Source organism: Mesitornis unicolor, unplaced genomic scaffold (genome assembly GCF_000695765.1).
Source record: "Mesitornis unicolor isolate BGI_N332 unplaced genomic scaffold, ASM69576v1 scaffold10443, whole genome shotgun sequence".
Lineage (NCBI taxonomy): Eukaryota > Metazoa > Chordata > Aves > Mesitornithiformes > Mesitornithidae > Mesitornis > Mesitornis unicolor.
The window spans coordinates 5,439-22,346 of NW_010172588.1; the positions used below are offsets into that span (position 1 = coordinate 5,439).

The 16,908-nt window shown below is 42.0% G+C and overlaps 1 protein-coding gene across 1 annotated transcript; it reads left to right on the forward strand.

Moving 5' to 3' along the window:
• Window positions 1-229: 229 nt before the first annotated feature.
• UPF1 (UPF1 regulator of nonsense transcripts homolog (yeast)) lies at window positions 230-14,363 on the forward strand (the record flags this gene model as incomplete). Its single annotated transcript, XM_010180441.1, has 23 exons — window positions 230-372; window positions 715-804; window positions 1,338-1,505; window positions 1,960-2,140; window positions 2,729-2,890; window positions 3,559-3,643; window positions 3,818-3,916; window positions 4,109-4,217; window positions 4,370-4,529; window positions 4,642-4,760; window positions 5,037-5,201; window positions 5,423-5,537; window positions 5,731-5,874; window positions 6,847-7,060; window positions 7,289-7,406; window positions 8,815-8,971; window positions 9,974-10,116; window positions 10,811-10,985; window positions 11,697-11,778; window positions 12,300-12,461; window positions 12,787-13,004; window positions 13,413-13,535; window positions 13,646-14,363. Coding segments are annotated over 22 exons (3,129 nt in total), but the record flags the coding sequence as incomplete, so codon positions are not given.
• Between the last annotated feature and the right edge of the window lie 2,545 nt (window positions 14,364-16,908).

Genomic DNA, 16,908 nt, shown 5'->3' on the forward strand with positions numbered 1-16,908 from the left:
GCATCAGGTGATAGAACAACTGTATGAACCATGACAAATAGGAACTAATGAAGCAAGTATTGATGATATAATCAATATCTGATATATGTTTCAGCTCTTACCAGCATTTTTTTTCCTTTTGAGTTTTTCTAAATGAACCAAGCTTATGCTTTGAGGTGCAGGGATTCTTGTCCTGACTTTGTTTTGAAGTTGTTGATTGTATAATTTGAACACTGCCCTTGTATTTCAGGTTAACGGACCTGATGGCATTCTGCAGAATGGAGCTGTGGATGATAACGTGGCTAAAACCAGCCAGCTTCTGGCAGAGCTGAATTTTGAAGAAGATGAAGAAGATACCTATTACACCAAGGATCTTCCTGTGCATGCTTGCAGGTAAGACCTAATCTTTGCCCTCTGGTTTATTATTTCCAGAGGGCAGGAGCACTTAGTGTGAGTGAAAGTGTGTGCTTAGAGGATTTTTTGGATCTCGAGAGCAACTTCCTTGGAGACAGCCAAGTACCGGTAGGAAAATGGTGCCCTCTGGTGAGCTGCTGTGCTGTTACAGCTGCCACCTCCAGCGACTCTGTGACTTCCTGTGAGGAACAGAATGCTTGTGTTCCCTAATTTTTATTTCCCTTTATTTTTGTATGCTCCTAGGTAGTTTAAATCTTGTATTTGAATTTTCCTGTAAGCAAGTACATAATCACTTCCTGGTTTTCTCATTTTTAATTCCAGTTACTGTGGTATCCATGACCCTGCTTGTGTGGTTTACTGTAACACCAGCAAGAAGTGGTTCTGTAATGGGCGTGGAAATACATCTGGCAGGTAATGAGAGAGAGAGACTAATTACAATCTTGTTTTAGAATGTGTTTGGTTTAGGTGGTATGATGACTGTGTCTTACGTTTTGGTGATAATCGAGGTCTGGTGACTTAAATGTGAGCCTCCAGCCTCCTCTTTAGCTTTTCTGCTGTTACCAACTTAGACTCTGATCTCAGCAAAACTTGAGTCACCTCTGTGAAGTGACCTTGCTGTTTCTTTCCCCATCGTGTGTTCCTGCAAAGCACAGCAGAACTGATGTGCTTGACCTGTGGAGCTTCGGGAAGCATCTTTCAATTAGCAATGACAAAAATAAATTTGTACATATTTCCTATTCTTTCACAATCATCTACCTTAAATGCACTGAGAAACCATTGAAACTCTGTTAGCAGTGTCTTTGGATGAAAAGGGGAAGATCTTACCAATGTCTGCCCGAGTGTAGATAGATTTTATCTGTCTTTTAATAACTGATATTTTAAATTAGTGCTAAATCAGATTTTCCTGTTAACTTGATTTAAATCTATGTTCTCTCTGATTTCAGCCACATTGTTAATCATCTTGTGAGAGCGAAGTGCAAAGAGGTGACTCTCCATAAAGATGGACCTCTAGGAGAGACTGTCCTGGAATGTTATAACTGTGGATGTCGTAATGTGTTTCTCCTTGGCTTTATTCCAGCCAAGGCAGACTCTGTGGTTGTTTTGCTCTGCAGGTGAGAGAATGCCTTTGGTGTGTTTGTGTCAAGTCTATTGCATAACTTTATTTCTAAAGGGCAACACTTGCTTTCATTTTGTACCAAAATATGTTTTATGCTCTGATTTGCAACCGTTTTTTTCCTTTAGATGATTGTGTAGATTTAATGAGTTGTATACAGGTAGATAATGCGATAAGGAAACATTCTGTTGTGCCAGGCAAATGTCTTAGTTCTATAGAAAAGTACTTCTCCCAAATGAAGCAGTCCTTAATAGAATAAAAATGTTGAAATAGCAAATATAGGAGCTAAAAAATGAATTGACACAGCAGTCTAGGGTTATTTGGTTTTGTTTTTAATTGAGATACTTGAGTTGTTCTAAGAGCATGTTAAATGTATTTTTACACTTCACACAATAGACTTGTCCTTACACTTGTCTAATTTAATAATTTTTTTCAATATTTTGGTTGTGCAGGCAGCCATGTGCCAGTCAGAGCAGTTTAAAGGACATTAATTGGGACAGTTCACAGTGGCAGCCTCTTATCCAAGATCGCTGTTTCCTGTCGTGGCTGGTAAAGATTCCGTCTGAGCAGGAGCAGTTGAGAGCTCGTCAGATTACAGCTCAGCAGATTAACAAACTGGAAGAACTGTGGAAGGTATATGCTGCTTTTCAAATACGGGATGTGTTTTACCAAGTGCTAATTTTGTGGGGTTTATGAAGGAGGGACAAGACTGTTTTAGCTACTGTGCAAGGCAGGGAACACACTTAAAACACATGAAGTTTAAATCTTGCTGATTTGACAAGCAGTGCAACTGGGAATCAATCAAAGGATTTGGGAGATCATTTATTGAAGTAGGAAGGCTTCACCCTTCAGTTCCTCAGCTCTGTTCAAGTTGCACTGTCACGCAATCTGAAAAAACAACTTCTCTTCCCCATATCGAGTCTTTCACTCACTTTTGCTTTGCACGATCACTACCTGAGTCACGAACTGTTAGTACATGCTCGGTACTCAGTTCTTGCTTTTTGAGAGGTTTTTCTGTACATCCTTTAATGCATAACAAACCCAACTGGATGCAACTGAGCATGACATGTAATGTCTTGGTGTAGCTTTAACAGGTTGTTATACCTTGATGCAACTTCCTGTAGTAGTAAAATGTGGTATTATTAGTCCTGTTGCAGTGAGAGCTTGTCACTTGTTTGTACTTAAAACTTTGAAACGAAACATTTGTGCTTTAAATTGTAGGAAAATCCATCTGCAACCCTTGAGGACTTAGAAAAGCCTGGTGTTGATGAAGAACCACAGCATGTCCTGCTTAGATATGAAGATGCTTATCAATACCAAAATATATTTGGTCCTCTGGTCAAGCTTGAGGCAGACTATGATAAGAAACTCAAGGAGTCTCAGGTAATATGCTTGAAATATGCCTGTTTGAGGGGGCTTCTGACCAGTTTTCTGGTACCAAACACGTGGTCACTGTTAACAGCATAGAAGGGAGGGCTCAAGTGAAATAAATGACTTTATTTTGTAGTGCTATTACATTACAGTAATTGCACAGGTAATGGTGATGTGTGATACTCGGGAGAGAAAAGAAAAATCCTTAAACTGAGGTTTTAAAAAGGAGCTTGAAACACTTGGGAACTTCCCTCTTTTCTGTGTTCAAAGTTTAGCTTTCCAAGAACCACATTCTGTCATACAGCTGCAACGTAGCCACCTATGTTGTTATCCTCATAACCTGCAGTCACATTTGTCAGTCAAGAGTTTCCAGTCAAACTTGAATTATACGAAGTCATGTAAGAGCTTAATGTTTTAAAGGTGGGGGGAGAGAATAACACAGGTGGTGATTAGGACTTTATTTCTCATTAACTAAGTAACCCTCTTGTAGAACAGAACTATCTTCTGCAGATGGTGTGAACTCTGTTCATAAGAATCAATACAGATGTTTGTCTGTACTGTGACAGTGGAACAGCGAATTTTGTATTTCTCCACTATTTTGAAGTATAGGACAGTGAGGTCTGTGGTAGTTGGCAAATAGCTCTTTAAGAACATAATAAATGCCTTTTCTTTACCCCTAGACTCAAGATAACATCACAGTCAGATGGGACCTGGGCTTGAACAAGAAAAGAATTGCTTACTTCACTTTGCCAAAGACTGATTCAGGTAATGGCAGCTTGATTGGGTTTAATTTGGTTTTATGCCTGGTGAACAACATTAGTGTTTAAAGAACTGGGATGATCTGGCCTGGAATATAAAATAGCGCTGAGAGTTTTTTGTATTGGGTGGTAGTTGTTAATGGGTGAATATTCTGAGAGCATTTTTTTCCTTTATTTGTAGATATGCGTCTGATGCAAGGAGATGAGATCTGCCTGAGGTATAAAGGGGACCTGGCCCCTTTATGGAAAGGAATTGGTCATGTTATCAAAGTTCCTGATAGTATCCTTTACTTAGAGAGCCTTCAGGAAGGCTTAATTGATGGTTGAAATCTCGGAGAAATCAGTAAATGTGTATAAAAGTAATTCTCTAATCACTTCAATTCGTCATGGGGATCTACTAAAAAAAATCAAAATTTGGGAAAAATAGAATTCATATTTTTGCTATAGATTACAACTTAACGAGGTTCTACAGATTATGGTGATGAGATAGCCATTGAGCTGAGGAGCAGCGTTGGAGCGCCTGTGGAAGTTACTCACAACTTCCAAGTGGATTTTGTCTGGAAGTCGACTTCATTTGACAGGTACTGAGAAAGCACTTCAAAACTTGTCAGTTAATGGGTGCAGTTTGTGTATGTGTGCTTTAATTTTTGCCTGATAGCTGATTAACCTTTGTGTAGGACACTTGTGGATAGTTTTATCTGAGGTCATACTGATTTTTCTGTCCTTATTTCAGAATGCAGAGTGCTTTAAAAACATTTGCTGTGGATGAGACTTCGGTGTCTGGGTACATCTATCACAAACTGTTAGGTCATGAGGTAGAAGATGTCATTATTAAATGCCAGTTGCCAAAGCGCTTTACAGCACAAGGACTTCCTGATCTCAACCATTCTCAGGTAACCTCATCTCCTTTTTTACTGCATGCAGAGAATATAATGGATTTATGAATAAAGGTTGAACAACTTCAACTTTATGCATTGAATGTTAAATAGCAATATTTTAAAATAGGTTTATGCTGTGAAGACTGTCCTGCAGCGTCCTCTGAGCCTTATTCAGGGTCCTCCTGGTACTGGAAAAACAGTGACATCAGCCACAATCGTCTATCACCTGGCTAGACAGGGCAATGGGTAAGAACTGTTCTCTCAAAATCTTAATGAGGTTACTCTGTTAATGGTCAAAGAATCAACTTTATTCTAAAAATGAAAATAAGTTGTATCATTGAACTAAAAAGGCTTCCTAGAAGTATATTATTCTGGAAAGACCTGTAGTTATTTCAGAAAATACTCTTCCCCAGCATATTTTTAGGGGACATTTGTAACACAGCGAAAAGTGATTTTATTACAAGTCTTGTGGAGAAAAAAGTTTACAGCTCCTTGAAACTTTGTGCTTAATTTCTTTTCAAGGCCCGTGTTAGTCTGTGCTCCAAGTAATATAGCTGTGGATCAGCTGACTGAGAAGATCCATCAAACTGGACTGAAAGTGGTTCGTCTGTGTGCTAAAAGTCGTGAGGCAATTGACTCTCCCGTGTCCTTCTTGGCACTGCATAACCAGATCAGAAACATGGATAGGTAAGAAATGGTTGAAGGGGGCAGGGGAACCAGAGAACCAGCTTAAACGTGATGGATACAACTAATTAACTGTATAATGATGGCAATGTGTGTTTGCCTGATGTGATAACTTCTTTGGTTCCATACATGTGTCATATTTAAGTTTACAAGTGAGTTCCACTGTAATCGTATGAAGTTGTTAATTAGGCTGTAAAGCAAAGTTCATTTTTTTTTTTTTGCAGCATGCCAGAGCTTCAGAAGCTGCAGCAGCTTAAAGATGAAACTGGAGAACTCTCATCTGCTGATGAGAAACGTTACCGTGCACTGAAACGAACAGCGGAACGTGAATTGCTTATGGTAAAGTTCCATCCTTTCTAGCAGCTTGAATAAGTGCCCTTTGCTACTTGAGGCTTACTGGCAGTTTGCTAGTGGGGATCAGAGTACAATGTAACTTTTTGGGGGATTGCTGGAATAGTATTGAATACTCTTCCATGTAGAAATACTGTCTGTTTATATCCCATGACTAATTTCAGTTGTGTTTCTGTCTCAGAATGCAGATGTGATCTGTTGCACGTGTGTTGGAGCTGGTGATCCAAGACTTGCAAAAATGCAGTTCCGCTCCATTCTGATTGATGAAAGCACACAGGCTACTGAGCCAGAATGCATGGTGCCAGTTGTCCTGGGAGCAAAACAGGTAGGAGCCATTAGATTTAATTAATGAAGGGGTTTATAAATGGAGAAAGTAGCATCAAGCAGTCACATTCACAGTGCAGACACATAGGGATACAAAATCCTTTCCTTTCATAGAGGGCACTTCCATGATACAGATCTAAATTACTTTATTTTGTGTTAGTCCTGTTAGTTTTCTGTTTCCATGGCCTAATCTCTACTCTGCCCTGGTGAGACCGCATCTGGAATATTGTGTCCAGTTCTGGGCCCCTCAGTTTAAGAAGGACAGGGAGCTGCTTGAAAGAGTCCAGCGCAGGGCCACAAAGATGATTGAGGGAGTGGAGCATCTCCCTTATGAGGAGTGGCTGAGGAAGCTGGGTCTGTTTAGCTTGGAGGAGACTGAGGGGAGACCTCGTTAATGTTTATAAATTTGTAAAGGGCGAGTGTCAGGAGGAAGGAGCCAGGCTCTTCTCTCTGTTGTCAGATGATAGGACAAGGGACAATGGGAGCAAGCTGGAGCATAGGAGGTTCAACCTGAACATAAGGACAAACTTTTTCACTGTCAGGGTGACAGAGCACTGGACCAGGCTGCCCAGAGAGGTTGTGGAGTCTCCTTCTCTGCAGACATTCAAAACACACCTGGATGCTTTCCTGTGTGACCTGGTCTGGGTGATCTTGCTCTGGCAGAGGGATTTGACTTAGATGATCTTTTGAGGTCCCTTTCAACTCCTAATACTCTGTGATTCTGTGATCTTTGCCTAGAAATGTGTTGGTCCTGTTGGAACAATCTAGAGACTGAGTAAGATTTTATTTGGAAATCATCAGCTGAATAGCTAGTTGACACTAAACCTTTAGAAGCCTTAGATTAGATCTGAAGCTTATTACAAATCAGACTGATTAGTTCCAAATACATTTTATAGCAGGATATTGGTGTTGCTTCTAGTGATTGGGCAAGTTTTAGGAAATGGCAACTGGGCTCAAAATTGCTTTTCCACAGCTGATTCTTGTAGGTGACCACTGCCAGCTTGGTCCTGTTGTGATGTGTAAAAAAGCAGCAAAGGCTGGCCTGTCCCAGTCCCTCTTTGAGAGACTTGTGGTGCTGGGGATTCGTCCAATTCGCCTTCAAGTGCAGTATCGCATGCACCCTGCGCTCAGTGCTTTCCCATCCAACATCTTCTATGAGGGTTCACTCCAGAATGGTGTTACTGCAGGTAAGCAAGAATGGTACTCCAGGAAATTACTTTATTTTCCATTCATTAATCATCAAAGGAAGGTTCCTTTAATCTAGATGAGTTGTGCTTTTTCATAGATTTGCTTACAGAGAGAATTGCCACTGTAATTACAGTTTTGAGTCTTTAAGGTGCTTTGATGTGAAAATGAGCATTCTTGCTAGTAAAGCAATGCTAACTTCTTTTACTTACTGTTTTTGTGCTCTGCAGCGGACCGCGTGAAAAAAGGTTTTGATTTCCAGTGGCCACAGCCAGATAAGCCAATGTTTTTCTATGTTACACAAGGACAAGAAGAAATCGCCAGCTCAGGCACCTCTTACTTGAACAGGTAACGAAAATTCAACACTGAGATATAAACTTACGCTGGAACAAAGTATTTTTAACTACCTCAAATGTAAGGGAGATTGTTAAATGAATCTGTTAATAATCCTGTGATGTCTCTTGGAGACACAGTTATTGAAGGCAAGGGAAGGTTCAATATACGGTTCCCATTGCAAACTAAATATCTAGGCATTTCTCCTTCAGAATCTCTGTAACAAAACTCATAGTATTGTGTATTCACCATAACTTGGGGTGAATAAAGTCTTAACAGCTAAAAAGGCTTGCATTTTTAAAGAAGAGTTACTTTCTATAACTGTACTTCAAATGAGCTAGGCCACAGACCTCAAACGTGTGCTGGGATGCAGTACTTCAGTGCTATTGATTCTTATGTTCTGCAGTACTCCTAAATTAATAAAATGCCGATTCCTATTAGCAGTGATTGAAATTGCTTGCTTGCTTTTTTAATAAAAGCTGCCATCAAGCATAGTGCAGGCTGAGCTGTGTTTTGGAGTTGATTTGCCCCAGGCTCCCTTTATAGTAAATGAAGAGAAAAAGGCTTGTCCAGTGGGAGCAGTTCAGATCTTAAGTGGGTTTGAATTGTTCTGTGGAGGTGAGTGTTTTCCTTTCCTGGCAGTATAAGGAGTGTGGGACAATTAAGTGCCTAATACACAGGGTGAATTTGAGCCAGCAATAAACTGACTGCAGTTGCAGCAGGAAATGCTGATCAGGTCCCATTTTGAAACCAGAACTCCAATAATTCCTGAAGCAGAGTCTAAAGTCTGAGATTTTGGTGAGGTTGCAAAAGGGATGGGAATTAAATTTTCTACCCCTTTCTTGTGCACATTCTGACTTTTCCGAAGAGTGGGCTTGAAACATTTTGCTCCTCTTGGTCGTGTGCATTTGTTCCTGTGCCTGGAAGGGAAATCAGACCAACTTATGAAAAATATCTGCTGTGATATTTTTAATCTGTTTTATGAGCAGCACGTGCAAGACTGCTGAATGCAGCAAGCGAGATTGTGCACAGGCAAATGGAACAATAGTTGGCTGACGAGGAGATTGACATTGAAAACATTCTGTATTTAAAACTTGAAGATAAAGCAGCTGAAATATCTGTTTGTACTGCAGGCTGGAACACTTGTAATGATCCCTCTCGAAGCACACCTGTGCATTTATCTGTACTAGGAAGTTTCAGCTCAGAATGATGGCCACTGTGAAATTTGCAATTCCAGGAAGCATAGTTGTGTAGTTTTGAGAAGGGACAGGTGTATATTGAGGATAAATTTGTCATAAGTAGCCTTTCTGACAAAAGACTATCACAGCATTAATATTCAAGTTTTTTAGACCCTTAACTTGTGAAAAGTTATACCTAATGCCTTAATTGTCCTTAAAAATACCCCCTGTATCTCTCTGTCTAGGACGGAAGCTGCCAATGTGGAGAAGATAACTACAAAGCTATTGAAAGCTGGTGCCAAACCAGATCAGATTGGCATTATTACTCCTTATGAAGGTCAACGATCCTATCTGGTGCAGTACATGCAGTTCAGTGGTTCCTTGCATACAAAGCTCTACCAGGTACAGAGTCATTGCACAAACAAGAAGACTTGGGTGCAGAGAAGCTAGAAAAGTCAGATACTGTGAAACTTCACAGTATTTTTATTTTTTAGTCTAGCTCCTTAGGTGTCAGTCTGTGTTTATTCTTCAGTAATTTTAGAGCACTTTAGTTGATTATAGTTAAAATAGACCAAGAGGGAATGTTTAGGAGGTATCAGATGCCAGCATGTGCCAGGGGAGCAGTTGACCAGATAAAAGAGAGAGCCCGGTTAAGGTCTCTGTTGAAAGGAAGGCTTCAGCATCCTCTGAGGACTCAGTGAGGCACTGAAGGGAGAGGTTGTAAGTGCTTCAGCTGTGGAAAAGCTTCAGTCAGCCTCATGTCTGAGATAAAAGCATCAGGCCAAGAGACATGCAGGAAGACAAGCTCCATAAATTCTGATGGTCATACTATTTATTTGCTTGGGAGTATGTCCTCCCATGAGTGGAATTCCTCTACCAAACATGAAAATTTGTTGCAACAAACAGGGTGGTTGTATGTTTAATACAGTCTGTTTTGCAATACTGAGAACTTGGTCAGTGTTTTCACTGAAGGAAGACTTGGTAGAAATACTTCTACTTCTGCCAGGAATGATCTGTCCCTCTGATTCAGCTTTCTTGGTAGCTGGGAGCAGCAGTGCTCATTTGGAGCTTAGGACAAGGTTTTGGAATAGTCAGAAGTCTTTTTGGCTACGTACCTAGAAAAGGAATGCTTTCCATAGTGCAAATGCCAGTTTTGGAGAAATATGAGAACCAAAGCAGTGAACATAAAAGTTAACTTGTCCTAAACTGAGATTGTTTGTTCTGCCTTAGGGAAACTATTTAGTGACCAGTGGAATTACCAAATCATTCGTCATTACGAAAAAATAACATTTTTGTCAAATGACGGGAACTGCTAGTACATGGCCAATGTATTTTGTAATGCCTGTTGGTAGCGTAGCTGTTTTGCACTGTGCTTCTATGATTTACATTTTTCCTCTGTTTCAGGAAGTGGAAATTGCAAGTGTGGATGCCTTCCAGGGACGAGAGAAGGACTTTATTATACTTTCTTGTGTGAGGGCCAATGAACACCAAGGAATAGGGTTTCTGAATGACCCCAGGCGTCTTAATGTAGCTCTTACAAGAGCCAGGTAAAGTCAAACTGGACAATTTTTAAATCTATTCTGGAGACTTAATGTGATCTGCTAAAGTGTTGATACGATCAGACTGACGGAAGGTCTGTGTTTTGTGGGTAGCAGCCTCATTTCCTACCACACCTGGTTTAAAAGGAGCCTTAAATTATTTCCATGTTCCCTACGATTTACAAGAGCAATCTTAACTTAATCAGTGTTAGCATTTGGCATCTGTAGAAGCCAACATCTTGTTGCCCTTAGTTTGCAGGACAGAACTCCTACCTTCCTCTGCTGCTTTATCCCTTCCAGCAACCATTTTTTACCATTTTTCTTCCTTTAAAATGGGTTTGATTTCTGAAAAAAGGATAGTGTGGCGTCACCACTGTGTAGGCTTTCTTGGTTTCTGCAAGCTTACAAACCGGGACAGTGTGGTGGTTGGTTGAGTACCCTGCTGTGTTTGGCAAGCCCGCAAAAGGAAGCTTGTGATTATTGAGAAAGTGGCTGCAGCAATCTCCTTTCAAGTGTTTTGTCAGACTGCAGAAATCATCTGCTGTAAACAAATTGCATCAGGGTTTCCTATGCCTACCACCATGGGCTTGTTGGATACCTTGAGTTACTGCAGAACAGATCAACTTTGAGGCTCTTCTGACACTGTCACATGGCTTTATTTTTGGTCATAAATTTCTGTTTCTGTTTGACTGCTGTTTGGTAGGTATGGAGTCATTATTGTTGGGAACCCCAAAGCGCTGTCTAAACAACCACTTTGGAATCACCTGCTGAATTACTACAAGGAGCAGAAGGTTCTGGTGGAGGGACCACTGAACAACCTCCGGGAGAGCCTCATGCAGTTCAGCAAGCCCCGGAAACTTGTCAATACCATCAACCCAGTAAGTTGACCTCTCCTGTCTCTCAGGTGTTTGTGGCATGAAGTGGTTGGGGATTGATTAATCAATTATAAATGGATGGAATAAATGGTCACCAACCTCACACACCTTTCCATTTTTGTTGCCTAGCTAATGCAGTGTGATGCAAGCATGTTGCTTCTTCAGCTGTTTCTAAGTTCAGCATTTGTAGAAAAGCCTTTTTTGGTGCTTTTTTTAGGTCTTTACTGCAAAATTTTGAGGGAGTAACTTCTGAGGTGAATGAGACATCATGTAACTGTGTTGTGTAGAAATAGCAAGCTTGTTGGGCATGGGTACTTGATAGCAATGTACTTTTAAAACTTGCAGATTGAGGATTGTATGGAGTGCTTTAAGTAGTTGATGAGGGGTGAAGTTTGTCTGCCATTGCAGAAGGACAGTGGTAGGAATAGAGCAAGGGAAGAACTGTCATCAGAACCTCAAAATAGACTGACAATTCATGAGATGCTTCACAATTTGAGAGAGGCTGCCTGGAGAATCTTTTGCTCTTCTTGTCATGGTGTAATTGAAATTGTGGCTGGATGTTTTCCATGCATTAGAACTAGTTCGTTTGCAGTTGCAAAGTGTACGTTATCTGTGGAGTTTTACTGGATTTTTACCCAAAATAACCAAATAACTGAAGTTGCAGCGCAAAGATGTCTATGCAAAGGCTGTGTCTAACTCCTGTAATGCTTCCAGGGGGCCCGTTTCATGACTACTGCCATGTACGATGCACGTGAGGCCATTATTCCAGGATCTGTCTATGACCGGAGCAGTCAAGGTAAAGGAAACCATCAAAATTAACACCCTAATACATATTTCCCTCCTCCACCTCCCAACTACTCCTTGGGGTGTAGTATGTTACAGACCTGAAACTTTTAAATATTTGAAGACCCACTACAGAAAAATGTGGAATTTGAGCTGCAAGTGTTTTTGATGTGCCTGGAGTTTGCTCTCTGTATATAGAAGCCCCTACTTGATGACTGCAGAGCAAGTGAAAAATGAGGGGAAAGGGAGTGTGTGTGTAAGCATTTCAGGAATCTTAGATGATGCTGTAAAAGCATAACTGTGTAGGGGTGGACATGTGCTGGATGAGTCTCTGAAACTTTCAAGTGTAGAATAAACGGTGAACTAGAAATATTGGTTGTTCATGGCAGTGTAGGCTTCTCCTTTCAATTCCTGGATCCGATTTATCCTGCTTACAAGTCCTTCCATTTTACTGTTAAAATCTGGAATAATATGAATTGATATTTAAATATTTGCTATGTCTGAAATCACTGTGGCTTTTCCTCCTCTCCCCAGGGCGCCCATCCAACATGTACTTCCAAACCCATGACCAGATCGGGATGATCAGTGCTGGTCCCAGCCACGTCACCGCTATGAACATTCCTATCCCCTTCAACCTCGTGATGCCACCGATGCCACCACCGGGATACTTTGGCCAGGCCAATGGACCAGCCGCAGGTATGGGGACAAGGGTGAAATGGTACAAAACCCACGTTTCAGGTCTGAAGTGGGAGAATGCGTTTTGCTATGCTTGCAGCAGTGCAGGTGAGAGTAGATGATGATGTGCTTCAGTAATAAATTATAGTTGTGTGGAGTACAAACACAACAGCACTGCAGCCTCCAGTGAGCATCCCTTTGCCATGTCTGTGCTGGTGGTTCTGCCTTTTGGGTATATATCACTTGTGTGAGGTGATACTTCATCAAGTCTTTATCAAAGTAATTAATTCTCCGTGTTTGCATGTGTAAGACTTCTCACTGTTGGTCGGGATAAACGCTTTTCCAGGACGTGGGGCGCCAAAAGGAAAGACTGGTCGTGGTGGGCGCCAGAAAAATCGCTTTGGGATTCCTGGAACCAGTCAGTCAAACCTTCCAAGTAGTCAGGCGAGCCAAGATGTGGTGTCCCAGCCTTTCTCTCAGGGTCCACTGACTCAGGGGTATATCTCCATGAGTCAGCCATCGCAGATGAGTCAGCCTGGGCTCTCCCAACCAGAATTATCACAGGTAAGCGGAATTTGATGTATAGTCTGCTCTTTCTCCTGGGTTTTATGTTGGTTATCTGTGTACATGCACATCCTTGTTTCCTTGTACTGAGGAAAATGGAACTAAAATCCATTTTAAATTATTTGGCCGCAGCATTTCATACTCTGGTGGGCTCTCAGGCACAGAAGTGAAATGCTGCATGTGTAGACTCAACTCGAGCCTTAACTTTGAACTGCTTGCCTGTTCAACACCCAGCTATTGCAAATACCTTTGTATTTGTGGAAATTCTGCAGCACAAAGAGTAGATTTTAAAAAACCCGAACACCTCAGACTTTATCATCAACCTTGGCTGTCAGGTATTCTGCTCTGTAAGGGGAATGCTGGAGCTCGATCATGAGGCAGAGGCTTAACACACACTTTCATTTTCAGGACAGTTACCTTGGTGATGAGTTTAAGTCTCAGATTGACGTGGCGCTGTCACAGGACTCTACTTACCAGGGTGAACGTGCATATCAACATGGCGGAGTGACGGGACTGTCACAGTATTAGAGTGTAAGGCACCCGAGGTTCACTCCTCTACTTCTTCGTCCCTGATTTAAGTTCATGAACACGGTGTTTGTTGTAAGAGCGATGTCCCTAACGTTTTACTTTCTTGTTTTCAGGTTGAGGAAGAAGAGCTAAGCTTGTGTGGAGCTTAGTTCATCAGCATTTTATTCTGGGTAATAAAAAAAATAAAATAAAATGGATACCTGTTTTCCACTGCTAAAACTGAAGCACCACTGTGTGAGAGCAACAGGAGAAAGAAACCAACCAACGGAGAGGAGAGAGAGAAAGGAGCGCGCGCGAGAGAGCCCACTGCTAGCTCACTGAGACAAGGAGACTGACAGGAGAGGAGAGAGAGCACCGAAGGACTGGCTGGCGCCTCACGGGGAAGGCAACTCACCCTGAAATGAGTGGTCAGCTGAGTCCCTGCTCCCCCAGTCAAACACGCTCGAGAGAAGGGCCTTAAGCAGGTTTCACTTCATTCCATACTTCTCTTTGCGAGCAGGGCATTACTTTTCAGAGCAGATGGGGAGAGGAAAACCTTCATCTCAGAGTTGTTCTCGTTTTAACGGGGTACTATATTTTAGCAGTAACTGTTTACATTTTAGAAGCAGAGTATCTGAGAGAGAGAGAGAGTTCCTGACTAAGTGACAGCAAGCCAAGCAGAAATCCAGCAGATCGTAGCTGATGCTCAACTCTGAGATGCAGGTTTTGTTGTCCAGCGCTGGCTCTGAAATCCTAGTGTCATCGTGTCGCCCACATTCTGAACGAGTCTTTTGTGACAAGGTGGCTTTAAAGAGATGCTTTCAAAGGAGCACTGAATTTTTAGAAGTTTGTCTCTGAATTCTTAGTGGTGGACCTGGGAGATCCTTGTTCTGAGAAGCTTAACAAAAAAAAGTTTAAAACAAAACTAAATTAGAGCATCAACCTTGAGAACTTTCAGTGTGATTAAAAGTTGCAGCAATCAGCCTCTTCTTCCTACATTGGATAGCAGTTAGAGTGAAAGGAGCCTGCGCGCTCGAGCAGGAGGAGGGTTTCAAAGTGTTTTCTGTATGCTTTAATTGGCTACTGTCTGGACTCTACTCTGTGAAAAACAAGCCTTTCTGTAAGATGAACTTTGCGCTTGAAAGGGGATGGGATCCTGTGCCCTTCGGCCCTGGAGGAAAAGATGCTAACAAACAAACAGGCCTGCTTTACTCGCTCCCGCAGATCTGGGGAAGAAGTAGTGGAAACTGGGGATTATATTGGTTTTGAAGTAAAGACTACAATGTTGCCGAAGCAGGTTGGGAAAATGGACAAAGCAGGCAGTTGTTGGAAGGTGGCCTCTGAGAGCTGGGTATAATTAGAGATAATGGGTTAGGCTTTTGTGTGGCTTCTTCGGTGATTAATGCAGAGAGCTGAAAGATTCAGGTGTTGCAAACCAAACCCGGAGCCTATGTTTCAGGTAGTGGCCGTGGCTGTTGCCATTGATGCTGGCTTGAGAAATAGCTGGAAGTCAAAACTAAAAACAGCACATAAGAGAAGCCATCCAATTTCTAAGTTGTACCCATGTCTTAAATAAGTCATATGGGAACACTGGGAGCATTTTATTTCTGTCTAAACCTTTTTAGAAACAGTGCAGAGAATTGAAAATCCCTATGGACCCATTTTTATCAGATCCCTAAATTAGATTAACCTCTACCTCCTAATTGGCAAAGCTCAGTAGAGTGTGATTCACTAACATAGGTGTTTTCTAAGGTTTGAATTACGTTAGCTTTATACTCAAAGGGCTCCAAGTGTTTCTAGTCTTTTTTTGGGGGGGAACTCAAAATACCTCTCATATGAATGTACTTAAATGACATTAAAAACCCACTTTTTGTAACTGGGGGGAAGCCCTTTCATTACTGTCCTTTCTGTAGATCGTTGACCCGCTTTCATAACCTGTACTTGCTGTAGTTTTCCAAGAGTGTCTCTCCCCCAGTGCAGACCTGGTTTAGCACACCCACAAACCATGAGTAGCGTGCACATAACCACAGAGCAGGTGTTCAAACTTTGTGTTCAGTCCTGCAGCGAACATGGTTCGAGAACTGCAAAAGAAACTTGCCAGAAATGAAAACCATTCTTTTCTCATCAAAAGCCTCCAGAGTTTCGACTTCTAAAATGTGAAAGAATGGAGACACAGGCCACCTTCCTTCTTTGTGAGATGGACTGTTTTATTTATTAACATTGCCGAAGGGCTTTTTAATTTTTTTCCTTCTGTAGGCTGCGTAGTTGCATAGACTTTTCCGATAGGTTTAAGCTGTAAACCTCTGTGCAATGCAATCCATTGAGTAATGTAACCCACTCCTCTCCCCTCACCCCCTTTATTTCACTGATGGGAATGCTTGCCTCTGCTTTGTGCTGGTTTTTTCCTTTGTAGCAGTTACTCTGAGTTTCATAAATCCAGACATCAGTGCTAGCACGGTGTTACTCTTTGATTTTGTCTCAGTTTGTTTTAAACCTGTTTGTCATCAATAAAATATTAATAAGCAGCTCTTGCATTCAAGGTGGCCCCTACCTTTCAATGATGAAACCATGCAACATTCATTAAAACTTAGTCTGATTGTATAAACTTCCAGTTTATTACTTTTTTTAAACACAGACTAGTACAAAAGTGTGGTGTGTGCATAGTGGACAGGGGTAAGCAGATGTGCTGTGAAAAGGCTGTTACTGGCCCTGCCCTCTTCCCTCCTCTGCCTCCAGCCTGGGGGGGCTGTGCCCATGCAGGGGGAGCTGCAGAGGGTACCAAAGGCTGGAGCATCTCCTGCTCCCCCTCTGCTGCAGGAACCATGAAAATGGTATTTACCTGCGTGATGGTGGTGGCTCAAAGCTTGGCCTGGCTCTGGTTGTGGGCCCTGACCTGGCCCAGGGGTGGCTCAGTGTCAGCTGCAGCGCAGTGTTGGTGTCTAGGCCTGCTCTAAGCTCAGTGCAGCTCCTCCAGGGCTGTCTCAGTGTCTGGTGGTTGCTGCACCGCTCCCCAGCTTCATCATGCAGTGGAGGGGGGGCAGTTGCCAGTCTGTGGTACCCCCTGTGTGTTAAAGGAGCTCTTGGCCACGGCACAGGTACAAAACAATGTAATACTTCAAGGTTTTTCTTAATCCTGCCCATCTTAAGAAAGCAGGAGTCATTTATTTTAAATTTAAGTCCTACTCCAAGCCCTTAAAACATTTACGTGTGTTTCAGCATAGCTCTTGCTCAGCTGCTGGAGTAAAGCAGGGCTGACCACCCTGAGCTCTCTGCTCCTCCATGGTGCTGTCAAGATCACATTTGAATGTGAAAACGTGAGTACACTACACAACTGCTATGGTACTCGAGCTACTCCAGGCTTGGTCTTCAGCTACACAGGTTGGGGGGGTGTTAGCAG